The 26,328-nt window shown below is 44.2% G+C and overlaps 1 protein-coding gene across 1 annotated transcript; it reads left to right on the forward strand.

Moving 5' to 3' along the window:
• Positions 1-1,770: 1,770 nt before the first annotated feature.
• Positions 1,771-23,796, forward strand: UBASH3A (ubiquitin associated and SH3 domain containing A). Its single transcript, XM_086739987.1, has 14 exons — positions 1,771-1,883; positions 5,259-5,312; positions 6,023-6,209; positions 8,558-8,756; positions 9,464-9,633; positions 10,518-10,726; positions 11,581-11,707; positions 13,787-13,895; positions 15,288-15,410; positions 16,203-16,295; positions 17,319-17,463; positions 21,098-21,204; positions 21,723-21,829; positions 22,729-23,796. The coding sequence occupies exons 1-14, from the start codon at positions 1,771-1,773 to the stop codon at positions 22,864-22,866; spliced, it is 1,881 nt and encodes a 626-aa protein (XP_086596113.1). The 3' UTR covers positions 22,867-23,796.
• Positions 23,797-26,328: the final 2,532 nt, after the last annotated feature.

The raw sequence follows: 26,328 nt of genomic DNA on the forward strand, positions 1-26,328 counted from the left end.
GGGAAAAAAAAAAGAAAACAGACAAGGATGCTTGCCCTCCAGAGGGATCTTGGAATTCTGGAGAGGTGAGCTGGTGAGAATCTCATGAAGTTCAACAAGGCCAAGTGCAAGATTCTACACATAGGTCTGGGGTAATCCCAAGCACAAACACAGGCTGGGCAGAGAATGGATCAAGAGCAGGACTTGGGAGTGCTGGTGGATGAGAAGCTCAGCATAAGCAGGCAACGTGCGCCTGCAGCCCAGAAGGCCAACCACATCCTGTGCTGCATCAAAAGAAGAGTGGCCAGCAGGTCAAGGGAGGTGATTCTCCCTCTCTACTTTGCTCTGGTGAGACTCCACCTGGAGTACTGTGTCCAGTTCTGGAGCCCCCAACATAAGGAGGACATGGACCAGTTGGAGAAGGTCCAGAGGAGAGCCACGAAGATGGCTGGAGCACCTCTCCTATGAGGACAGGCTGAGAGAGCTGGGGCTGTTCAGCCTGGGGAAGAAGAGGCTCCGGGGAGACCTGATAGAAGCCTTCCAGTACCTAAAGGGGGCTTACAGGAAAAATGGGGAGAAACTCTTTAGCAGGGCCAGTTGTGATAGGCCAAGGGGTAATGGTTTTAAAGTAGAGGGAGGCAGATTCAGACTTGATATAAGGAAGAAATTTTTTACAATGAGGGTGGCAGAACACTGGAACAGGTTGCCAGGTTGGACAGGACTTTGAGCAGCCTGATCTAGTTGAAGATGGCCCTGCTCCTTGCAGGGGGGTTGGACTAGATGACCTTTAAATGTCCCTTCCAAGCCTAACTATTCGATGATTCTATGTAAAAAGAAAGCTACGCTTCTTGAATTGCTCACAGTGCTCTGATGCTTTCCTCACCGGGCTTCAGAGAGAAATGGTTGGAGAAGCAGCCTAATCTGGCCAGATACCCCAGGGGAGAATTTCAGCCAAGAGGGAGAAAGTTAAGGTTCATTTCAGGAGACCAGCAGCTCAGGTGACCCTTTCAGTCCATGGAGCGCAATGTCTTATCCTTCCCAGGGAGTGGTGGTACTACCAATGAGGACAACTCAGGCCAGAGAAAATTGTCTCCAACCATTTCACCTGCTCTGGCCATGCTGGAAGCCCTGGGGACCAGCCAGCACAGCTCTGCAAAAGCTTCCATGATGGGACTGGCACCACTCAAAGGGACAGACTTCTCCCTGCTGCCACTCTGAGCTGCTGCAAGCCCAGCCTCGGGGCATGATGTCTAGATGGGACATTGGGTTTGACCTTGCACAGTTGGCTGGCTCATCGCCTTTGTCTGAGAAGACCAAAGCAGGAGCCATGTACAACAGGAATAGGAGGGCATGAGAACTGAGTGCAAAAGGAAAGAATTTGACCTACAGACTAACTTCTTACGTGCTGCAGGATATCTCTGCTCACCTCCCCCACACTGCAGTAGCAGCTCAGGTGGATTCCTTGGCTTTCAGAAGACAATTTAAAATGAAAGGCTAAAAGATCTCATCTAAGACCCTTTAGCATGTCCACCTTGACTGTGGTGTTTACCTTCTGACTACTAGCCTTCTTCTGCTGGGGCAGATGGGAAAAGCCTGCAAATAGCTTTTACTTTTTTAGCCACTCTAAACCAAGAATTTGGAGATGCAGACGTTACGAAAACAGGATGTCAGCTTTTGTCAGAAAAGATCACAAGAGGTTTGAGGGTTTTTTACTTTAGCTACCTCTTTCTCTTTCTCTCTCTCTCATTTTTTTACTCCCTCCCTCACACCCTCTGGAGAAGAGCGGAGGAGATGGCGGTGGCTGAGACACAGCTGTACGCAAAGGTGTCCAACAAGCACAGGAGCAAAAGCACCGCTGTACTCCTCGAGTCTCTCCTCACCAAAGGATTCCCGGCTCATATCGCGTGAGTAATGTGTTCAGCTGCCTTTGCATGGTAAGAGGTATTTAAGATATATAAGAGGTATTTCTCATAAGATCCTGAAAGCAGGTAGCTTGCTGTTTTCATCAAGAGAGCATGCTGCTTCCCGGGAGTGATGTCCCTATACAGAGATCAGACCTGTCTTGCTTTGAATTTCTTGTACGGCAGTGTGTATTACTCATATTGCAAAACCAACCTGCTCTGTATCCATTTTTATAAATGCTGTGTATATCTGAAGACACATGGCCTTCCACCTCTTCAGGTTGAGAGGCTTCACAATAAGTTAAGAAGTTGACATCCATAGTTTTCTTTTGGGATATACCCTCTTTCATTTTTTCTGCTTATCACTTATTATGAGGGAGTTAAATGTAGATGTCATTTCTATCCACAGTTTTCTCTAGGTCTGACAGAGATCTGCTGGATTTTGTCAGTGGAAACTATTTTGAAAGAATAAGCTTTCTTTAACAAGATGCCACATAAGTCTGTCAATTTTTCTTCCTGTCTTGAATCAGGATCTTGTTCCCAAAGTATGTCCTACCTCGAAAATGCAATAGTAAAGAATGAAGCGCTATTCTTGCCAGCCCCAATGGATGAGAGATTAACTGGTGGCAGCTAACTAAGTTAATAGAAGAGAAATGTGGTGGTCACTCCTCCCCCAAGTATCACTCTGGTTGGACAGGGGAGTTTTGGGGAGGATTTTCCAACTTCTGACGGGCAAATATGGACACCTAAGTTTAAACTGTTCAAAAATAAATAATTATATTTAAATGTTAAAGAACTCTCATGAAAATATTTTAGAAAGGAGAGCAGTGTCTCTTCATTTTGGCTGAAAATTAAGCAAGTTGAAAAGGCTCAATTCGTAAGCTGCTTTTTTAGGAACAACTGTGTTTAGCAGATTAACTTTGGATGTGATGGGCACAGCTTACAAGGAAACTGTGGATGTCTTGTTCCCAGTTATGTACAGTGGAATTTTAGCTGTGCAGCTGAAAACCTGGCTTATCATTTCTCTAGTCATAATGTAAGTTTGATCTCTCCATCTAGATTTTGCTATTACTGAGATGACTTCTTCCCAGGTCAAAATCAAGAAGCAATAGCAGAAGTACTACGCAAATTGACATAAAATGACAAAATTTCCAAAATAACTTTATTTTTGATAGATTTTCTTTTATAGACTTTAAGACCTTCAAAATTTTGATTGCATTTTTATAAAACCTTTTAGCTGTCTCTGTAGTTCCTGGCTTGAACCATAAATGAAAGTACTGAAAAGTTGTTCTTTTGAGTTGTCCTGGCCTGAGAAAAACGAGGCTGAGTGGAAACGTTAGAAAACCTTTCATAATGTAGAACCAGCATGCCAAAGCAACATTTCCAAAAGAACAAAAACCGAATATGTGGGATCAAGGCTAGCATCAGATCAGCAACACGGACCTCCCCTTGTGCTTACACAGAACTGAACTGCATCAGCAGTTTCTGCTTTAGGGAAGAGCTAGTTCAGTCTTGCTGCACAGACACTATTTTTAATACAGATTTTCAATGGTTTATTCCCACTCTTTATCTGAGAGAAACTGGTATATACAGAATTTATTCTATGCATTTTCTTTCAATCTTCACTGCTCATCTTGGAAGCATAGGACGTCTAGTCACAGCCTAATACTCTCCTGACAATAAGGGCTCTATAAACTCTGCTGGAAAGCATCCTACCACCAATGTGTACGATGAGACAAAAGATGGGAACAGGCACAGAGAGGAGCACAATGGAGCAAGGACATAGTACTAAACAGCATGACAGTCCATGGTCTCAGGTCTTGCTTATCTTATTACATTCACAATTTTGCAGGCCCTATAGTGAAGAAAAGCTGAAGTCAAGCTCCATTTGGCTTCAGGACTGTTTGCATAGAGCTCATCTCTGAATGGGAGGAGCAGCATGGCATGAAGCAGTAAAACACTCACTTTGAGGTGCAACAAGCAGTTGACAAAGTCTGGCATCATTGGCCAAGCAGCAACAGGCACTGACATTTCAACAGGATACAGCAGGAACGGCTGTGTGGGGAGATGACAAAAACACTGGTTGTTCGTGTCTGATGTGATGGAGAAGGGGAAACCAGCAGAGGCGTGGAAAGGAAATGTGCAGTATTCAGCCACGGAAGACACAGGCTAGTTTTAGACCAGCTAGCTCATGGTTTGCATTGATTTGGCCATAGTAGTTGATTTAGGTTACAGAGAAGTAAAGTAGAAGGTAAAGTTTGAGTGGAAAGAACTCATGTTAGCCCTCATTCATGTTAAGCCCCCACTAAAGAGCCAGGAAAGGCTGCACATACACATAAATACACTTAAATGTTTTTAACAAGCCCACGTGTAGTTTTTGCACTAGAGAGAAGACAGAAAGCTAGGAGGAAGCACCAAGGATGAACCTGAGTCCTGCTGCTTAATGCACTCATTGCACTGCTGATGCATGCTCAAGTGTCACAAGGATGGATGGAGGATAAAAATGTGAAGAGGCTAAATGAATCAACACCCGCAGGACCTAGTGACCAGAAAGGATGGCCTCAAGAGAGAAGGAAAGAGATGAGCAGATACCAAGTGATTTAGCAGGTTTTCTTCTATGTCCACTGTCCCTACCTCCCCTTCATGTCTCTTCTGAGAAGTTTGTAGGTGGGTTACAGGGCTGAAAATGGGGTTCATGGGTGCAGGCGCTACTTAAACACTGAAATCCTCACTCACCACCTAGCATTTAGTCACAAAGACTTGTTCATGTGAAGCACATAGTCGGCATTTTGAAAGCTCTACTGAGAAAAGGAAATGCAAACCAAATCTGATCCCAGAGAATGACAGTTGTATTAACAGAGAGAAATGTGAGGTATTTTCCCCCATCTTGGACTGAACTGGTGGCTTAGATCTGGCTCTCTGCTGGCCTATGGGAGATCCTCAATCCAGATTTTGAAACACCAATATAAGAATGTTTCACTTTGGTTATACGTATGGGCTTGAGCCTGGCATCTTGAACCAGAACGTTATCCTATGAACCAAGCAAACTGTCCTCTTGCAGTGCATGGATGGATGGTTTACCCAACCCTAAGGAAATCCATATAGTCAGTAGGGCTGCTAAGGAAACACCTCCAGAACACAGAGGAGGACATACTGTGGAGAGGACAGCTTATAAATCTTCAAGGAATTAAAGACTTGCTGTGGAAAAAAAACTATCTAGGGAGCTTCAAAAACATTAATATTTGCCAGGAATAATCTAGTTGATAAAGGTCCTGTCTGTTCTGCAAAATAGATTTGGTGACCACAGCATGGCCATTCTTTACTTTCTAGGAGTTTTCTTTCTGTTATTCTGATGAATCCATTTTGGTTTTTTTCTAGGCAAAAAGCTTTGGCTGCTACTGGACAAAAGACAATAGAAGATGCTGTAAAATGGTAAGTACCTGTGATTTCTAAGGAGTGCTTTTGCATTAAACTTGGCTAAAAGTCCTTGTTCATGTGCTGATTTTGTCACTGATTTTGAAGTTAGCTGCCGTAAAAACCCCCGCATCTGTGTTCTTTTGTCACTCCCAATCCAAAAGCTGTGAAGCCAAACATATAGCATGTGCAGAACATGATGGAGGATATAATTGTGTGGGATACAAGTTTCTGATCTTTGGTTGTGCATTTTCTGATCTGTCTTGTTTGCTTTTACTGAGGCTGAATAAAAATGCTGTCTCTTTTTCATTATTTTAAAAATCTTCAGTTATTTTTCATTTTGTCATTCTTTAACACTTTCTACCCATTGCTTCTTTTTCCTCCTCCAATCCTCTATTTCCAGTTATGAAAAAGGAGGAAAAAATAACCCAAAAAAACCCCTAAAAAATATTTTTCATTGTCTTTAATTTTCAGACATTGGAAGAAGTGAGGGTACATAATAAAATGTAAAGTACACAAAAATATGCAGAAGAAAAACTCTTTCTCCATTAGTCAATATTTCAGGGAGAAAATTTGTAACAAGCTTTTTTTTTTAACTTTTTTTTTTGTTAAGAAAATAACAACCTTGTATTTCCTTTTTCTGGTCTCTACTATGGATGCCTTCCACCACAGGAAATAAGAGTAACTGGTGCACACACCTACTGTCTGTGATACGCTCTTGATTTCAGGTTGCACTCCCACTGCAATGATCCCTCTTTGGATGACCCAATCCCTCAGGAGTATGCTCTATACTTGTGTCCCACCGGCCGTTTGCATAACCACCTGCAAGACTTCTGGAAGGAGAGTAAGCGCCAGTGCGGGAAAAACAGAGCCCACGAGATTTTTCCACATGTCACTCTCTGCGACTTCTTCACAGTAAGGCACAAAAGATGTGCAAGGGCAAAATGTCAACTACCGGTGAAACTGGGGCACCTGCTGTTGTCTTACACCAGAACTTCTCTTTGGGGATCAAACTAGCATGACCCAAGTCCTGATATGCTTGCTTGATACTTGAGCGTTCAAACCCTCCATAGGCACTGGGGGCTTTCTTCTCATCACCTGCTTTAGGTACCCACCTTAGACCTTGGCGTACTGAAAAATTGGATGCTGGGCCCAGTGGGATGCTTCGAGATCAGTGGGATGTTTCGAGATCAGTGGGATGTTAAGTGACACACACCTAGCATCCATCTGGACCAACACTATGCAGTCTGAGCTGCACAAGAACCTGCCAGTGGGAAGCACTGCTCGTCACATGCCACTATAGGCAGGCTGGAGAGACCATGCCCACTGCTGCATGGATCTAGGAAGTTAAACCTTCCTGCCTAGGGCAGCAATGGCCACCTTCAGCCAACTGTGCAGCAGCTTTTATCATAAGACGTAGACAAGTTTGGCATTATGCCTATGGCAATCTTGGGGAAATCTCTGCATCTCCCAGAGAGCTCCAGACAGTAGCTCATTGCTGTGATCAGATGTCCCAGTCTTTACCATTTCTATTGAAGTTTGGCTGTTGTAAAAAAAGAAAGAAGCAGAACGCACAAGGGTGGAAGAAGCAAGGGGAGTCAGACTGTAATCTGGCAGTGCAATTGAGTCACTGCCAATAACTTCACATGGAAGTTAGGCTCCTGAGCTGGACTCCTGGCAGGCTGTTTCCTGTCTCTGGAGATGTTTCTGTCCTCCTAGCTGGTCTTCTATATGATAGATAACCCTCTAGAGAACTTCCCAGCAAAGCTGCTTTTCCTGCACGGGTGAATGTGCCAGTATCAGCAAAGATCAGCAAAGGTCTGGAAAAACTCTGGAGCCATCTAGAATCCAGTTTTTGCATGCTGGTGGTGAACATCAGCTGCAGCTGAGATGCGCTGAAGCAGACATGAGCTAGAGCAGCCAGACAAAATTAGGTTAATCCATCATACTTTCATGCTAAACTGTGCCGCTAAGCCTAGACGATGAAAATAAGAGTATTTTGTTGCGAAATATTGAATAGTATGGTATCCTGTGGCCATTAATCACAATTACACAGAAAAAAAACCTCATCAATTAATAACAAATTCCGTGCTGTTTAAAGGTGTCAAGTTTAAAGGCCTGCCCCTGGAAGAGACGACTGAATTGCAACCCTCACCTCACGCACCTCTGCCCCGTTTCAGGTAGCATATTTCTAGGGATAAATGCACCCTCCACTGCTGTCCTCTGCTCCTTGGCTGTCAGCAAGAGCTGACCTGCTCTGCTCACAGGCGGAAAGCAAGACTCACTGACCTGGCTCCCACCTCCTTCTCCTGTCCTGGCCCACTCCTGTTTCCTGACTCCCCACATCTCCTGCAGCTCATGAACTTGTCGGCCTCAGAGGAGCCTGCTGCACAGCACTTGCCCTGGTGCAGAATCCCACCTGCCCCTGTCCCCCCACAGCCCACCCTGCCGGGTGCCCCTCAATGCATCCCTCCTCACCACGCCTCAGCCTCGCCAAGTGGTGGGTTTGTGGCTTTAGAAACGCTCAAGAGAGAAAGACAGTTTAAGCAGGAGGAGCTCCTTTCTTCTCTTCTGCTCTTCTCCCTCAGCAGCTTGACCCAGTGTGAAGGGTAACTGGTGTGAATAGCTCTGCTGAGGAGAATAAAGCAGCATGGAAATGGAGCGTTGTTAATGTTTTGTCTCTGGCTGGATAGCACAAATTCCATCTTTGTCCCTTCACTTCTTAAATTGCTTAAGTGACACTGCTTGTAGAAGCATGGCTTTGTACAATCCTTTAATTTGTTGTGATTAGAGCATTAAAGCTCATCATGACAAAGATTCCTTATGAATTTTGCTAGGGATGTTGCTCAGCATCTGAGATCTTGACATTTTAGCAGGGGTGATTTCAGCTAAGGACTGTGGGATAACAATAATACAAACTCATGCTTAGAACTGAAGAGGGAAATCATGATCCCAGCCTCATTTCAGAGAGGTTACTGCACACCTATCAGATGATAAAATCTTTTGGCTCTTTCCTACGCAGGCTAGGTACACCTCCAGGTAAAAGGCTTTATCTCCTGTTATAGCACCAGGATACTGTGCCGACCAAACCATCCAATACTAACAATTTTAATGCTAGGAATTTCAGGCAAGTTTGTAGGTGTGTTGTCTTTCTCAGGAAGTCTAATGCCCACCTTGCTTTCTTGTATTGCTGTATGAGACCGACTATGACAGTGGCTATTGAGCTGGTGGGTAAAGCATGCTCCTCCTCTGCTTTCTTTCAGTGTGAAGACCAGAAAGTGGAATTACTGTATGACACCTTAAAGCGAGTTGGTGACAGCTTTTCACAGTGCTTTCCGCCATCCATTTCCCTATTACTACATTCATCCACCAGCTACCTTGGCTTCTTCATTGGTGACAGCCATGCAAATATCCTCAAGGACTTTGCTCTGGCATTCTCGTCAGAGGCTTCAGCCCTGGCAGGTAGGACCAACATCAGAGGAAAAATGGGTGGGTTGTAGCACAAATGCTTAACCATGATCCTGTATCTCCAGGGGAGTTTAGCTGATGTTTTACTGCCAGCGAGCACCCTTTCCTCCTACAGATTTGAAAACAATGTGGTTAGGGGAGCATGTTTCAGAGTTTGAAGACAGAGTGCTTTTGTCTAGAAGTTGAAATGGTTGGCTCTGTAACTTGATAGGCAGTTTATCTGGACATTCAAGATGGGCAGGGATATAATACCCTCTGTTCCCAGACCTCCATCCCCACGGTGCTATGGCCCAGCTTAATGGCCCAACTGCATCCCTGAGAAAGAGGTCCTAATCCTCACCCCAGTGACATCCAAGGGAAACTGCATCACCAGTGGAGACTGAAGGCAGACAACCCCAGAACAGCTTTGTCTAAGAGAAAAGAGCTCAATACATCTCATGCTAGGAGAGGAATTCAAACCCTGTTTGGTTTTTTCCTCCCAGCTGAAGGCAGGGAGCAAATTCAGTTGAGATTTGTGAATTATTTTGGCATGATTATAACCATGACATTCTGCAAAACAGTTATTCAGCAAAACTATTATTTAATTTACTACTAGTTATTATGATATTTCCTGCATCATGCAAAGCATCTAGGATAAAACAAGAAGAGGAGCTTTAAATTACTTTCACTTCTATATTGTGATGTGATTGTTTCATTCCTAGATTGCCATGTGAAGCCCTGCCTAAAGCAGCTCCACCTTACCTTGGCTCACAAGTTTTATCCTCACCATCAGAAGACTTTGGAACAGTTAGCCAAATGCATTAACCCAGGAGAGACCTGCCAGTGGGTAGCTGCTCTCTACTCGCGAGACATGCGCTTTGTGCACTACCAGGTACTGTCATCAGATTTATTTAATTTTTTGAGCCTGTGGTCAGACTCATTGCTACAGTCATCTTGCCTTATTTTTCATTAAGAAAATCAGTGCACGCACAGTACAGTGTTTCAAAAAGCATGGTTGTTTCAAGCACCTCTTTGGGTTGAAAAGCTGTACTCTTGAATCAGTGGATGAAACCTTTATGGTAGCCTGCTTGACCTGCATGTCAGCAAAGTCTAATTCCAGACTCCAGCAGAAAAAAATAGTCTTACCGCAACATGGGAAAATAAAAGAAACAGGATATTATGATCCTTGAATACAGGATTTGTCACATCACAGCTTTGCAGAAAAATTCCATTCAGCAAAATTAGTTTTCTTGATTGTTCCAGCCATGATGAAAACTGCACAGATTAAATATCAGTGAGCAGGACACAATTCTTGCTGATGATTTTCTGCTTAACAAACTCTTAGTTAAAACCAGTCAGCATTCCAGTTCTCATTTCCAAATTTAAATACGGAATGATCAATATTTTTTAATCAGATCCGTATATCATATTGTCACAAGTCTCTCATTGGATTTTGGTCACAGTCAGGAGAGCTGCAAGTAATCACAAAAATAGCTGATAACACTTTTGCTATGTTTGCTTTCAAATAAGTCTGTACTAGTTACAGGAAAAAATATTTTTATGAAAACCAAGTGCCTATTTTTTACACACACTGCAAATGTGGTACTGTCTTCCTTTTTCTCTGCCAAAGTGCCAATAAAGAGCAAATTGCAGAGTGGAAAATAGTACTGGTTGCTGTGTCCAGTAGAGAGTTCAGCAAGCACCCCCCGAACTGCTGCGGCACGTGCAGCAGCTGGCTCCAGGCAGCAGCCTGACCCCTCTACCTGTTTCCCCTAGACGCTGCGGGCTGTCTTCCAGTACAAGCCCCAAAACATTGACGAACTCATGATCAACACCGGGGACTTCATCTATGTTGACCCAACGCAGCAGTCCAACGTGAGCGAAGGCTGGGTGATTGGGACCTCACATCGGACTGGCTGCAGGGGTTTTCTTCCCGAAAACTACACTGAGAGAGCCAACGAGTCAGACACATGGGTTAAGCACAGGTAAGCTGGGGTTTCATGGGTGTAGCTTCATGTCAGCTGTTTTCGCTGCTGGGGACACAGAGCAGAGTTCCTTCTCACCGTGAGCTATGGGCTGCCAGGTGGGAGTGGGAGGCTGTGTGTGCAGAGGAGAGGACAGTTCTGGGGGTCTGGGTGGGATGCTGAGACTTCTGGAAGAAAAGACTGAGGACACACATCCGCAGATGGCCAGAGTTCATTAGTTCAGCTTCTCAAGGGATGACCCCTATTTGCTCTTGAACAACCTGAACATCCTAATGAATTTTGAAAGACCGCGTCCTGCCAGGCAGGCTGAGCCTTCAGCCCGGCTCACTGCTTTCTTCCTTTTTCCTCATTTCAAGATCTTGCAAAGTTAACTTGAAATGAAACCACACAAAGGTTACTCCACCACCTTGAGCCCACCCTCGTCTTGTTGATTTACCCTGTATCAGCAGGCATCTGTCTGGCTTCCTGCACTTTGCTCTGCAGCTGACAGCGCGGCTGATGCTGCTTGTAGATTAGAGCTGATTTTTCTAAGCAGGGAGGTGTAGGTGCACTTGCTGAGTTCTCAGAGGCAGAGAGGAGGCAACCAGGTAGTATTTCTTGTTTGAAGATCACACTTTAGCTGAGTTACACCCAATGTATGCCATGAGTTCATACTATTTTAGCCTCATTTTTACTGGGCAGATTCTAAATCAAGAACAAAGTGATGAAGTGGATTGCAAGTGTGCAAAAAATGTTAAACAGAATATGAATCCTGACTTATACATGTCTGTAGGCAAAATAAGGACTTAAAAATCCCTTCTATTTGTGTGTGTACCTGTATGTTTGTGTGTGTGTTCCTTCTGCTTTTTCTACAGGGAATATATTTTTGTAACAGCTTCAAGATCCTTCATCCAAACTGAAAATGAACCTAACATGAACCTGAATGGAGAAGCCCATAATCCTAATACGTCAAGGAGCATAACGAATGTACTTTCTCTTCAGGTAATCACGGGGTTTTTTTTCCATTTCTTATCTTTACCATGTGCTTGTGCAGGTATACCATTAATTAAAAGCATTCAGTAAATTTAATAGTATCTTCCTTTTTCTCACTCACATTTTCATGTTATGTTGTAATGCATATATATATACACACACACTCATATGTTCATACATATAGAATCATAGAATCATAGAATGGTTAGGGTTGGAAGGGACCTTCAAAGGTCATCTAGTCCAACCCCCCTGCAAGGAACATGGACATCCCCAACTAGATCAGGATACTCAGAGCCTCATCCAACCCGGCCTTGATGGTATAGTATCTCTTAAATATTTTGTAACATATATGATGTATATTACTCTTACCTTCTTTCATAAAACTCTTTTTGTTCTTGTCACAACAGCACAATATATGAGTTCTCTGCTCAGGTTTCTCTATGCCTTACTGGGCAAGCTGTGCAGAGGTATGGCAACAAGTCTGAGAAGTGAGACGCAGGCACAAGTTCCCCTGACTTTCATATGGGTTCATAGTAGAGTTACTAGAGCAGAATTGGGCTCATTGTTCTTTGTTACTTTTAGGTCCAGATTCTATGGATGCCACCTGGATGGTTTAAGTGATCTTAGGACATTCAAGTGTTTCATCTTCTTTTGTGTTTTTAGACACATAGCTAATGCAAATAACTGCACAGAACTGCAGCAAGAGAACAGCTAGCTGGAAAGGTTAGCAGCACTGATGGGATTACATTTTTGTCCCAGTTTCAAAATCAACATGTATCCATTTTTTTCCCAGGTTTTCCACTGGTCTTCTGGTAGGAAGAGCAAAACAAATAAGGACTCTTTTTTTTTTTTCAATCTTCCGCACATTTGCACCTGCACTGCCTTATTGTCTCTGTCTGTCATGATCCCAGGACAGTCCTTTCCGGCACACTGACATGCTGCAGAAACCTCTTTGAGCTTGTTGGCCCCATGGCCTCTCTTCTCACTGTGCTGGGGGGATAACCCCGGGTTCATTTGTGTTAACATCAGAGAAACTTGAGGGCACCTTGAGGGAACTTCCATCCTGGGGCCTCCCAGGATGCTGTGTGTACAACTGTAAGACAGAAACTTCTACACAACTCACACGTCCTTCCACTGACTTTTAATTGCTCTTGGCCTCTCTTATCTAGCTCAGATCTTTGGCAGAGCCACCGCTTGGGCTGAGGAACATGTTTGGCAGATGTTGACATCTCCAGTCCAGAAGTTTCCCCAGTCTCTGGGTTCCTTCTACGCAGAAGAGCAAGACCACAAAACCTTACTTTCAAACTCTGATCTTGTGGTGGTTGATTAGTGTTTCATGGCAGAAACACAATAGTGTTTAGCAGAATACATGAATACTAATCTCATACCACTTCTTAAGAATTCCTTTCTCTGCTGCTGAAGATACACATCGTTAACCTCAGTGCTGCAGCAGTGACGCTGTGATGGGTTACTGTTGAAAAAGTTTTAAAGCCTTTGACCTGTTCCTCCTTATCCTCTCATCTGCATTTAAGGTGCATCATATACCAACCCCAAACTGCTAAGAACTTGTTTGTAATTCCATGCAGTCTGAGTAAAATGTGGCCTCAGAGGAGATCTAGTTTCACTGTTGACTTGGCCAGACAATTATGAAAAGTGTAAAAGTAGTATTTTCATTAGGAAAAGAAGGATGAGCTTGGTGTTATTTCTGGTGTAGAAAAGAGCCTTACCACTGAAATCTTAGCTCATTTCCCTCTTTTGTTTATACCAATCATATGATATATATTAAAATGATAAATCCTTCCCACACTGGAATTAAAAGGTCTGTTATCAGCACTACCTTTCACTAGTGTAATCACAGAATTAAAACCTAATTCAGAGATCTCTCTCATTTGCCTTCAGTGGAGACCCAGACCCTATTGCACTAAGATAGGCATCTATTATAGCAGCTCCTTTCTCTCACCCTCTATGCTTGTTACTAACCTCTCAGGACAAGTCTGCTGTTCCTTCCTCCATCAGGCAGCATCCAGGAATCCAGACTTTTCATGCATGTTATATATAATATTGTAATGAAAACCCCTTTTTACACAGCTGTGTCAGAATGCCACCTTGCGAAGAGGCGTACTGGTGATGCGCCATGGGGAAAGAGTTGATGAGGTCTTTGGCAAATCTTGGCTTCAACAGTGCTTGACTGCAGATGGTGAGTAAGAAAGACAATGGCAGGATCTTAGGAAATCAGAACCAAAACCAATTAACCTCAGTAACAGGTACAAGAGATTGAGTCCCATACATGTAAATGTAAGCTGACACCAAAGAGCGAGTAACATTGCAAGTCAGGTACATGACTGCTTTGACCTGCATGGAACCAGTATTTCATAATGTCCTAAAGTCCTTCATAGTTATGCTGGATAAACTCTGCAGAACAAGTGAAGCTCTTGTGATACTGATGGATGTATGTCTCACTGATGGATCTACGAAACACAAGATCTCTCCCACTCGTTACAGAAGGTGGTGGTTGTCAGACCCCTCCACCTTTCCACACTTCAGTTAGAATCATGTTCTGCTGATCAGACTCACTAGTACATCACTAGTCAAACCTGGAGTAGAAGAGCAAGAACAAACCATGGTGGAAATGAGATGTCAGCACTGGCCTAAATTAAAAGCTGGATTTCTTGGTCCTCTCTCTCCCCAAAAGCATATTTTGAGGTGAAGAAAACTGACCCAGAACAGGGAAATATGTGTCAAGAGGAAGGAGGGGAACAAGAAGGTGCGAGAGCTTTATGCTGAAAGTCTCCTTTGTTATGCTGGAGATCTCCTATATTCACACTAGATAATAAGAATGGTACCTTCTGGCTCCATAATCAATTCACTGGTTTCATTTTTCTTTAGTGGAAATGTTGGTTTTTGTCATTTTGGCCATGTTAAAAGAATACCGATATGGAGTAGATTTTTTTTTCATCTGAGCTCCACAAAGCTGAATTCTCAGTTTCCTGTCCTCTCGCTCCTCCTCCCTTTTTGCTCTTTCAGAGCTTGCAGAAGAAGTGCTATTTTGTTAGGACAGGTGATTTCCCAAGCCAGTGTTGTAACCTTAAAACGTGATCTCTTTAAAGTAATAGCAGTCAGCAGGCTTTTTTCATTGGTGAGACACTGAGTATGTCAGTATTACTAAAATAATCCTGTAGGCATCTGAGTTCAGGCACTGCCCCATGATCCCCCAAACTGCTTAGTTATCAGCTATATCTCCTTGGCATGGTCTTGGCTGATGGCAGGTCCCCCTTGCCCACATAGTTTCCAGGTGAGGTTTGGGGAGAGCACAGACCATATTCCATCCCCAGTGGACAGGCAGCGTCGGTGTTTGAGGAGGAGGGAAGAGAGGCCAGTTCCTTGGGCAGATGCCTTGCTTCTTCACTTGCCTTTGTGGCCAGAGAACGGGTCTCGAGATATTTCATTTGTCAAGATGTCATTCTGGGCTGAGTTTTCAGAACCAGCTATCCAACCATTCAGAAGAAATGAAGCCATTACAATGAAACGCAGCCTGTGCATTAGTTGCTGCCTCCCTCGTACTGTGGCAAAATGTCCCACCTTGTTTCAGGAAAATACTACAGAGCCGATCTGAACTTCCCTTCCACCCTGCCAAAGCGGAAAGAGAGCATGAAGCATTTTGAATACGATCCTCCTTTATCTTGCTGTGGTATTTTCCAGTCAAGGCTTATAGGTAAGCTGGATAATGTTCAAATGTAAGGGTTTGAGAAGCAGGCTTTCATCATTTGCAAAAGCCCATACTGGCTTTGCAGTAGAAAAATTTCCTAGCAGTGCTCATTGTGATAACACTTCTCTATGGGTGACTGCTGCAAGATCTTGTTAAATAGTAAAACAGAGAGCAGGGCTGGTTGCTCATCTTGGAGATCTGTTCTGCCAGTTCCTGGCAAAGACAGTTAAAAGAAAGAAGCTGCAACAGGACCTGTGCCCTGCTGCCTGTCTGCAAGGGACTAATGTCTTATGGGGTTGTTACTGAACAGGCAGAGTGAGGAGTGAAGCAACTGGCCAGAGGAAGCGGCTTCATGGTCAGCAGAGTGTGGTCAGCTCATCCCAGGTGGTACGGGTTAGTCTGACACAATTCATTCACCAGATGAAGCTGTTTCTGCTCCCTGAGCAAGCGTGCCTGACTGTGACAATGTAAGTCTGGTGCAAATGCTTATCTCTGGTGGTTCGGATATGGGGAGATAGCCAAATATTTAACGGCTGTTTGCAGATTTTGAGTGTAATTATCATTCCAACACTCATTTTAAACTTACCCTTGCAGCTAGAATGAGCATTTTAGTGAGCTCATTTAGCAAATAGTGTGAAAAAATGAGTACAAAGGGACTGTCAATGTATCTCATGTCAATGAAACCGAAAAGCTCCAAGGTGGTTTTTTGCAGAAAGTATTTTGCAGAAAGTATTTTGCAGTAGTTTCTCATCTGTCATGATCTGTGAAAGAGCAACTCACTTTGCTGTTCCCACCCAGGCGAAGCTCTGCTGGACCAGGAGGTGACAGTCAGCTACGTGTACTCGTCACCCGCACTCCGCTGCATACAGACAGCTCAACACGTACTGCAGGGTAAGGCAGCAAACCCGGCCAGGTGATTTTGCCACCGTGAAAATGTCTTCAGCAAATTCTGTGAAATCCCTGAGATGAGTATTAAGAAGATGTAAGACTTTGTGGTTATTTGTTGTTGTGCTTAAGCAGGGAAGACAAGGTGGTTTTGCTTAGCTGGTAATAAACCTGCTGCCATGTGTCTGGTCTGGAAAGCACTATCTGCTGAACTCTAGTCCTTGCTAGTAAAAATGGAATCTAATGTTAGATGAAACAGAGCCATTTCACATCAGGCTGGGTTCAACATCAGTAGCTGCTCATCCAGTCACCACTGCCACCTCTTCCAGAAAATATTCTGAGCCAAAAAGCAAATATTTCCAGTGCCCTGAAGGATATCTGTGTGAATCAGGGAAGACAGCTTTCTCCTGAAAGCATCTGCCTTTGCAAGCCAAACTATTTTAATTCCTTCATATTGCAGAACCTTCTTCCTTCTCCCCCTCCCTCTCCCTCTCTTCTTTTTTCCTCTCCTGTCCCCTCCTGTTCACAGCTCATTACCATGTTTACAGCAGAATTACAATGGGCGTGCATGTCTACTGGGAACAAGTGCCACTCAGTAACCTCTCTTGAGAATAATCAACAAAATAATGTGTCTTTTGACAAGAGCATTCCGTTTCTAACACTGTAGGACAATTCATTGTCTCACCAAGGACCACTGAGCAAAACTGTGTAAAAATGGTAAAAACATTTCCTGTCTAAAGTTTATTTAGATTGCAACATCGCTGAGGTCTTTTGTACCTTGCAGATCATAAGAGAGCTCCAGAAATAATAACAATAATGATAATGATAATGATAATGTAATCCTTAACATCAGCCAGATAAGAATATAATGGTGGCTTCACTTAATCATCATGATCCTCTTTTGCTTGACAATAAGTAATTGATTTTCGTTAATGAATGTATTATAGCAAACAAGGCAGGAGATATAGCCTGAAATGTAACACTCGAGTGTATCCTCCTCTTCTTAAGAAATATTTCTTGTTCTTGCAGGGCTTAAATTAGATCAAAAAGTCAAAATTAGGGTGGAACCAGGACTGTTTGAATGGACCAAGTGGGAAGCAAGCAGAGTAATTCCTAACTTCATGACCTTGACAGAGCTGGCAGAGGCATCTTACAAAATAGATACAAGTTACAGGTAATTGCTCCATTTCTAAGTGTTAAAGTATTTTTTCCTCCCTGAGGTATCTCCTAATCTTTTTACATCATGAACATTGCAAAAACTGGGTGATTCTGGTCAAATTCAAGCCTGCATGATCTATTCCCAAAACATGATACGCTGTCAGCTCTCTTGTGCCAGGAGTCCGCTTTGTTTGCTGCTCTGACAGAGAGACACACACGCCCACTTGGGAATGTGCGTGCACGTAGCACGTGGGTGCACCTGCACATGCACAAACATCTGACACTTGTGTACGGGACCAGCCCTGCTTTGGTGTTGCCTTCAGGCCCGCCGGCTCAGGCCCATGGTTTGCCGTGCACAAGGATAGCTGCATTATAGGCATTTGTACTGGGTACCAGGAGTTTTGGTTTAACATTTGGCTCATGTGAAGCCCACTTTAAAAATGTGAAGAATAACCTGTCGGGTAAATAACATGCTGCTTTTCAGTGACAAGGAAATGTGACTTTTTAAAAAGTTAGGAAGCCCTTTGTTTAGGGTCTGCAGGGCAGCAGCAAGAGGTCTGCCCCGCAGCAGAGGGTGAGCCCAGGCTGGGAGGTGGCTCCACACCTGAAACGTCGCTGGTTTGTGTCACTGAAGCAACAGCTACAAGAGGAAGGGAAAGCGGGGGGCCACCCCCATGCACCCCGAGACAGAACCACGCAGGGTCTGGGGAGAGAGAGGTAAGCCCAACACGAGCCATCTGGCCTTCTGGTTTCGGGGGCAGGCAGGACAGCAGCATTTCACTGTAGTTGATGTTTGTGCCAAATTCAGTCAGGGAGGGGGGTTGTTCTGTTTTGAGTTGCTCAAAGATTAGTACTGTGCTCAGCAAGGACTTTTTGGGGCCCTTAAAACTTTTGTAGGGTGATGCCTTTTCTGAGTGCTTGCAAACCACAGCAGGGCAGGAAACGATAAGCCTCCAATTCAATCTAGCTCCTCATCTTGCTCACAAACCAGGCAGCTCTGTATTCGCAGCGCACAGCCAGATCCAGGAAGTTACTCAGCTAACAAAAGTGAGCATCTCTGGGGTTTCCCACATATAAAAGAAAGGCAGAAAGGAAACTTCTCATATCTTAATGCATTTCTTAGGATGGGAGAAAATGGCTTCAAGTTGCACAAGGGGAGGTTTAGGTTGGACATTAGGGAACACTTCTTTAATGAAAGAGTGATCAGGCACTGGAACAGGCTGCCCAAGGAAGTGGTGGAGTCACCATCCCTGGAGGTGTTCAAAGAATGTGTAGATGTGGCACTCCAGGACATGGTTTAGTAGGCACGGTGGTGTTAGGTTGACAGTTGCACTTGATGATCTTGGAGGGCTTTTCCAACCTTAAAGATTCTATGATTCTTACAGCTGAGCAAGTGTCTTCATTTGAAATTGCATGATGGAATAAAATCCTTCATTTTCTTTGGTTTTAGTGCTTTCTGGTGTGTGTTACCATGGACAGACTGTTTTCCCTAGATTTTTCAATACAAACTTCCACATAGAAAAAGGTGCAAATACAGAGCAGTGGGAGGTTCAGAGGGGAAGCTCTGAAGCAGCGCTAACTATACGGTTCAGACCTTTCACAGCTCACTCAGGTCTAGGCAAAAATAGAATGGATGAGCTTGCACGTATGATGCCAGTTTCTTCCTGTCACATGCAGGGTTCAAAATCCTCAGGTTCCAGCAGCTAGTTTTACCGTATTCACCCACTGCCAGTGACAACCTTCAGCTAGGTTAAGTCCCTGATCTGTCAGCAGTAGACTTGACACAAATTCTCCTCTTTCCAGTGCCACTAAGAGAAAACGTGAGTGGTGCTGAAACATTTGCTGCCCATGCGTTGTGTGATGAGGTGAAATCACCTTGAGGTTCACTGCACTCAGCTGCAGACATCTACAAGTTGGGTGCCTAGGCTGTGATGGTTACCTAGCAGCCTTCTTGTTGGTGGAAAGAAGAAATCACTGTCAACCAAGACAGTGATTTTCCATCTTAGGCTAAGTCAGACACTTAACATAGCATGAATTGCCCTCTGAAGGGGTTTACTTGGCTCCATTTTCCTAGCAAGACGTGTGAGTTGTAGGCAGCTAAGGTTGGGTGACATTAACTCTGCCTCTCTCCTCTCATGCTCAGACAGAAGGAGAGGGGCAGTAGACAATCCCTGGCCCAAAGCAGGATAACCTCTGCCTTTGCAGAGTTCCTGCTGTTAAAAACTGCCAGTCACAGTACAAGCCACTTATTTCTTTCCTGTTCACCCTGTGTGTGGAGCATAGACCCTTCCTCTCCTCTTCACAACACCTTTTGCAGACTGTTATCACGTCCTTCTTCAGCCTTTCCTCTGAGCAGAGCTCTTCCCATCCTCCCTTGTGGGCTGTGCTTTCTGGACCCCTGTTCACTGTTCCCCTCCGGGTTTTTTTTTGTCGTTGGTCCTCATCTCACTGCGTCCACAGCTGGACACAGCACTCCCACTGAGACTCAGCCTGGGCTGAGCACTCCCGTTGCTATTTAGCCTGGAAACCACTTGGGCCAGTGCTGGGGATGCTCAGTTCTGTTGCAGGATGACTAGTTAATAACTGGGTTAATACTGAAGAGACTGAGATGCCAACGGGACAACACATTAAAAAAATATTTGCAGCTCTGACAAAAAGCAGACTAGTTTTGAGTACCCCAATCTAGACTTCTCTGGCTTAGCCAGGATTAGTATTAGCTGTGATTAACAAACCAGCATGAGCTTTTCACATGGTTTTACCACCTGTTTTCTACTTCTGCAGATTGTGCTGACATAATGTACTGGCGACTCACCTGTGAAAATACACTGTGACACCATACCTTACTACGATATATTAATCTATTCTTACTCCTGCCTATTTACTGATTAAGGAGAGAATCCAATCGGGGTGAGAGGGAGAGTTGTTTGTAGAAAAACAATTAACACCCTGTTTTGTATCACAACACATGGCTAACAATATTTGCCAACCATAGCAGTGAACACCTCCCCTTACCAGAGAAAATAGACTAAGAGTATGACATGAAAACCAGAAGAAAAACAGATACTTAGGAGTGGCGCATTGTGACTAATGTCCTTGGAAATATTTTTTTTTACTCTAGGAGTGAAAATCTTTACTATCCATTTGTCCAGCTAATGCAGATATGCCTTGTTTGCTGTTGATTTTGTTTTGCTTTGTTTATTAAGGAGACTAACACTGAGGTGCCAAATCTTGAAAGCATTCACATCACTAGTGTCTCACCTTGGTTTGAACTCACTCAGGGTTCCTAGAGCTGGGCTGCTCTGCAAGTCTGCAGCCCATACCTGGGCAGTGGTCCTTGCCAATAGCATTGCTCAAAGCACAGGAATTTCTTAGGCATGAATCCTACTTTAAACTACAAGTTTTATTCAAGTATGGTTTTCTGTGCATCTGCTGCTTTATGAGCTATGAGATTTAGCCATACGATTTAATAGAAATTACAGTGGGGGAAACTAATGCTCCATGCAAGCTGAGGTAGCAGTTTGTCAGCCAAGTCAGCAGATAAACCTGTACCCTTTTAACCAAGTGCCTTTCCTCTGGTGTAGTCATTCAATAGGGCTAACGATGTCCCCGTATTAATCTAGATTAACATATATTTGTGATTTTATTGCCAGAGGTAACTTCCCACTCTCCTCTCTGACGCCATCGGAAAGTTATGAAGACTATGTAAGCAGAAGCTCTGCGGTTATAAAACAGATAATCACTGCCTGCTCCAGCAAAGGTAAAGGTTTCAAATCTTTGTATATTCTGTCAGACACTTTCAGTAACAGAAACAGGCAGAGATTTGCCAACAGAAGCACATTTAACATGAGTTGTTGGCATTGCACAGAGCTTAAGATAGACTGTTAGTCCTTGTCCTGGGCTACACTAAATCAAAATACATGCGATTTATGGGATAAAAATGAAAAAGCAAAATTAAATGGAAGACAGTAGAGTACTAAACTGTAAGAGTATGTTCTTTGCTTGGTATTTCTACATTGGGATATAGCTCAGTATAAGATAATATACTTTTCCAGAAAGCTTTTTTTCCTCTTTTCCTAGCAAACATTTTCTCTCACTAGCTGGCGTGCCTACAACACAGCAGACTTTCTCTGACCAGCACAATGCACTCTGCCACATTATCAAAAAGGTCTGCAAAGACGAACAGCCCCAAAAGAGCCTCACACACATCTGCTGATGGGTAACCTATCAGTGCTGCAGCTCCCTTACTCTCTTTCTTTGCTTTCTCTGGTATATCAGGTGTCATCCTCATTGTGGGCCACGGCTCTTCTTTGGCATCTTTCACCCGACCTCTGATAGGGCTCCCTGCCAGAGACAGCAAAGACTTTGCCCAGGTGGTACGAAAGGTAAGAAGATTTTTTTTGGAGCAGGAAGCTTTCTTTTTCTTTTATTATACTTTTAATAAGGAGCCTGCTTATGCAGTGAGATACACGTGTAACTGCATGCCAATACCAATGGCATTAGCTTTCTCACTACAAAGGGAGTCTCATGTAGTTTTAGTAAAGCACTGGAGGTCAAGAGAAGAATTTTCTCCTGGTGAACACTATATGACTAGCAGCTAAGTCTTTGGAGATTTTCACCCAACTCCCCTGGAAACTCAATGCCGGGTAACACCTACAGACAAAAGGCACATTTGGGAACCTCTCCATCTGGAGCTAGCCTCCTGCATTTAGAAACAGGGCTAAGAATCTTACCTCTCCTCCTCGTGGTATTGTGAGCGTAACCTGCAGCTACATTCAGTGAGTCACTCTTTAGGAAGCTGTGTGTTTTTCAGGTCACTGTAAGTTCACATCTTTTGTGCTCAGACACAGAATAAAGTGGAGAAGGGTTTTCTTGCCAGCTTCACAAGTGGGGCCTGTGCTTGAGACATGTTTGCCATGCGTTTTTTGTTTATTTTATATGTGCATTATCACCAGTGGCAGAATTCTTCAGCCCAGTTTTCCTTACCATCTGCCTTGGCATGACCAACCAGACAATTCAGTCTTTAGATGTATTTTCACTACCACTGTCAATGCATAAGAAGGAGTGAAAACATTTTAATCATCAGATCCAAGTATGACTGTGGAGTGATGACACAAGTTTGGCTATCGCCCCAGAGGCCTCCAGTCTGTTTTTAGTTCATTTCAGAAGCTGCAAAATGTCCCAGTCTCTCTTCCCAGAACAGTATCAGGGTCGGCTCTCTTCTGCCTCCTTCACGTCAAAGCAATGACCCTGCTAGTAACTCTGCTGGTAAATTCTTTCCTAGATTCCTTCGCTGGGTATGTGTTTCTGTGAAGAGATTAAAGAGGAGAACAAATGGCAAATGGTCAACCCACCAGTGAAGACGTTAACTCATGGAGCAAATGCAGCGTTTAACTGGAGAAATGGTATCGTGGAAGATTAGAAAGCCAACTCTGCCTTTGCAATTGTCAAAAGTGAGACAAAGACAGCTTATGGTTCAGCACAGTCCAGTGATTCATCCAGAAGACTTACAAAGGGTGGAAATCACCCTCTCTGAGTTGTCAAAGCACAGAAAAACACTTCCGATTTTGGTGCCTGAATTTTGTTTTTATTTCAGTAGCTGCAAAGAAGTAACCTAGGCACTGGCATGCAAGTGAGCAATAACTCTTTTGGTGGTGAAGAAAGTACCTTTTAACCTTTTCTAAGAGTACCAAGATTTAACAAATGTGGAACTACTTGATTATAAATTCCACTGCTAAAGGCACTAAAGTAGACAATGTTGCATTTTCCAAGACCAAAACATATCCAGTAAGAATTGCTTTTTTTTTTGTGCACTTGGATATTTTCAGACAAGTAGAGAAACTGAGACTGAAAAAAAAGTCATCTCCTCCCCAAACAGAAGACTAGCTTTACCTAAAGCCACTGGGTTTCCTGTTCACTCTGCCAGTTCTGCAAGAGCAAATACCACACTGAGTATTTGTTTACCTCATCTACAAAGAGAGTCCATTTTCTACTACAACAACTCCTCCTTCAGTGATTCCCAAGTGGCCCAAACTGCAAAAGGGACTAAATGATTCCTTTTTGAAGAAAATTGAACTGACTGCTTTATTGTTGCTGGGACAAAGAAAGATGCCCTGATTACTGAACTGATGATGAAGCCGTGATGTGAGCTACTCTAACTGCTGAACACTTCCTGAGATGGCACTCACAGGAAAATAGCTTTGCTATGTGCTGTTGTCCTGGTTTTGGCTAAACCATCACAGCTGTTCTGTGCCAAATTGTATAAACGGGGACACACCTACCAGACAGGTCACCTGAAAGGTCTCTGTAGCTCTTCTGTTGGTTATTTGTTTGGTTAAGGAAATGTAGCCCCAACATGTTATGCACACTCAGGAACATGCCTTTCCACAGAGCCAGGTTTCCTTTCTAATTGTTCTTTCTATTTATCCTCTCAGATAACTACCGCTGGGAAAGCACAACTGCTTTATTCAATGAGAGGAAAAAATAGAGTTTTCTCTTTCTTTCTTTCTTAGCGTGACTAAAAACATTTTCATTTTCACTCTTCATTTTCATGTTCCTTCTTGACATTGTCTCTGCAAGTATACCTTTAACCTCAGGGTTGGAGCCCATGCAACACTCAGGCTTTGAGGCTGAGAGGTATCTGACAAGCACCCTTATCTATGTGTGTGGAAATTTCGTGTCTGTCTTGCACCTGAAATCATAGAATCATAGAATGGTTTGGGTTGGAAGGGACCTTCAAAGGTCATCTAGTCCAACGCCCCTGCAAGGAGCAGGGACATCTCCAACCAGATCAGGTTGCTCAGAGCCCTGTCCAACCTGGCTTTGAATGTTTCCAGGGATGGGGCATCCACCACCTTTCTGGCAACCTCGGCCAGTGTTCTACCACCCTCGCTGTAAAAAATTTCTTCCTTATATCCAGTCTAAATCTACCCTCTTTTAGTTTAAAGCCATTACCCATTATCCTATCACTACAGGGCCTGCTAAAAAGTTTGTCCCCATCTTTCCTGTAGGCCCCCTTGAAACACCAGAAGGCCACAATAAGGTCTCCCCGGAGCCTTCTCTTCTCCAGGCTGAACAGCCCCAACTCCCTCAGCCTGTCCTCATAGGAGAAATGCTCCAGTCCTCTGATCATCTTCATGGCCTCCTCTGGACTCACTCCAACAGGTCCACGTCCTTCTTATGCTGGGGGCTCCAGAACTGGACGCATACTTCAGCTGAAATATTTCATTTTGACTTTCCAGCTCTGATGAAGTTGCTTGAGCTCTTGCTTTTGTAACAGCACTGTAATTTTAAAGCAAAAATCTAATGCCCCAGCGGCAAGATAGGAGCTCTTTAGCTAGCAAGCGATGTAAGGAAGGGTATATGACTGCATCAGTGGTTGCAGCCCAAGCACATGAGATTGGTGGCTACCAACACAAGCCCGGAAAAACACAAAAACCCAAAGTACCATCACAGCTTCTTCTTGCTCCGAGGGAGCAGGATGCCACTGCAGCACTGAGAAGACTATGGTTTGTTACTTCTCTGCATCTTGCCCCATCATGCACTGGCTCTCAGCTGAGAGAGGCAGATGTGATGAGGGATGATTTTGCACTGAGCCCCAAAAGCAGTGGCAAGGCTCCTCTGTGGTCTTCAGGGAGGGCTGTGAGTCAGCTAAGAGAAAGGGATATATGACACAAGAAAATCAGCACGCAGAGGAAGAGCAAGGTAATGAGAGAGGGAGCAACATCCTCCCCTTGCACTCAGCCATGCTAACAGCAACCAGCAAGGATCTCCCACCATACCGTCTGCTCCCTTGGGATGGGCTCAGCCCTGATCGCGGGGGCAAGCCCAAACCTCTGTGGGTGAAAAGCAGCCCCTTTGGGCACCCTGTTTCCTCAACAAGGAAGCTGTCCAAGTGGGAAGGGAGGGGGAAACGGGGACTGTGGGGAAATGGGGATGGCATGGGCAAGGATCTGGCCCTGGGCATGGCAAATCTCCGGTCACTCCCAGGAGGTTCGAGCTCAATGCTCACGGAGGAGTCAGCTCCCACCTCACTGTGCTCCCGTGGGGCTTTCCTCTCTATGAAAGCTGTTGCTTTTGGTGTGATTTGCTCTGATTTCATCAAGTGATTTCAAGTCATAGGACAGGTGTCATCTGAGAAGCTGTTGCCTCAGACTGAAACCTCCGTGTGAGGGATGGTCCCAGCTCTGACCAAGGCTTGGGGGTATGTGGCACCAGGGTCGCGCAAGCCCTCTCCTCTGAAAAGTTGCCTTTTGAGACAGCTTTTGCAAGCTGTCCCCCAGGTTTCAACTGATATGCTTTTGGCCTTTTGAGTTGCTCTAGCCTTGGGACTGATCCCTCCTCTCTACCTGAGAAGAAACCTAGGCAAGTCACTGGGACTGCCTTTCTTCTCCAGTGGGGCACATGTCTACACAACTGTATTGCATAACGGGAGGTCCTGAGCTCAGTGGCCCACTCACAGAGGCTAGTTTGGGCAAAACAAAAGCAGGTGAGGATATGGATGGGTGGGACTGATGGTGGTGCTCCAGGTTCACGTGGGAAGGGAAAATGCCTGCTGCTCAAATGACGCTCTGTGAGAGTGGGGCACGATGGCATGCCGCCTGCCTGGGGACGGAGCCAGGAGAAGATAAGCAGAGGCAGGTGAGACCTGTGCTCTCCTTGCTACACAACGCACCTGCCTATGGGGTGTGGAGTTGGCACTAACTGACAAGAAAGAGAAAAATGAAACTTCCTTCAGAACAGGAGTTTTCAAAGCCATTTAAAAGACTGATCATTTTTAAAGCATTATTGGCATAAAATTTCAAGTGCTTTCATAGGAAACTTTCCCCTATCTTTTTTTAAAATAATTGGTTTTTTTTCTGTAATGATCCTTAATTATATTAAT

This window comes from Chlamydotis macqueenii, chromosome 1 (assembly GCF_036417535.1).
Source record: "Chlamydotis macqueenii isolate bChlMac1 chromosome 1, bChlMac1.mat, whole genome shotgun sequence".
NCBI classification, from domain to species: domain Eukaryota; kingdom Metazoa; phylum Chordata; class Aves; order Otidiformes; family Otididae; genus Chlamydotis; species Chlamydotis macqueenii.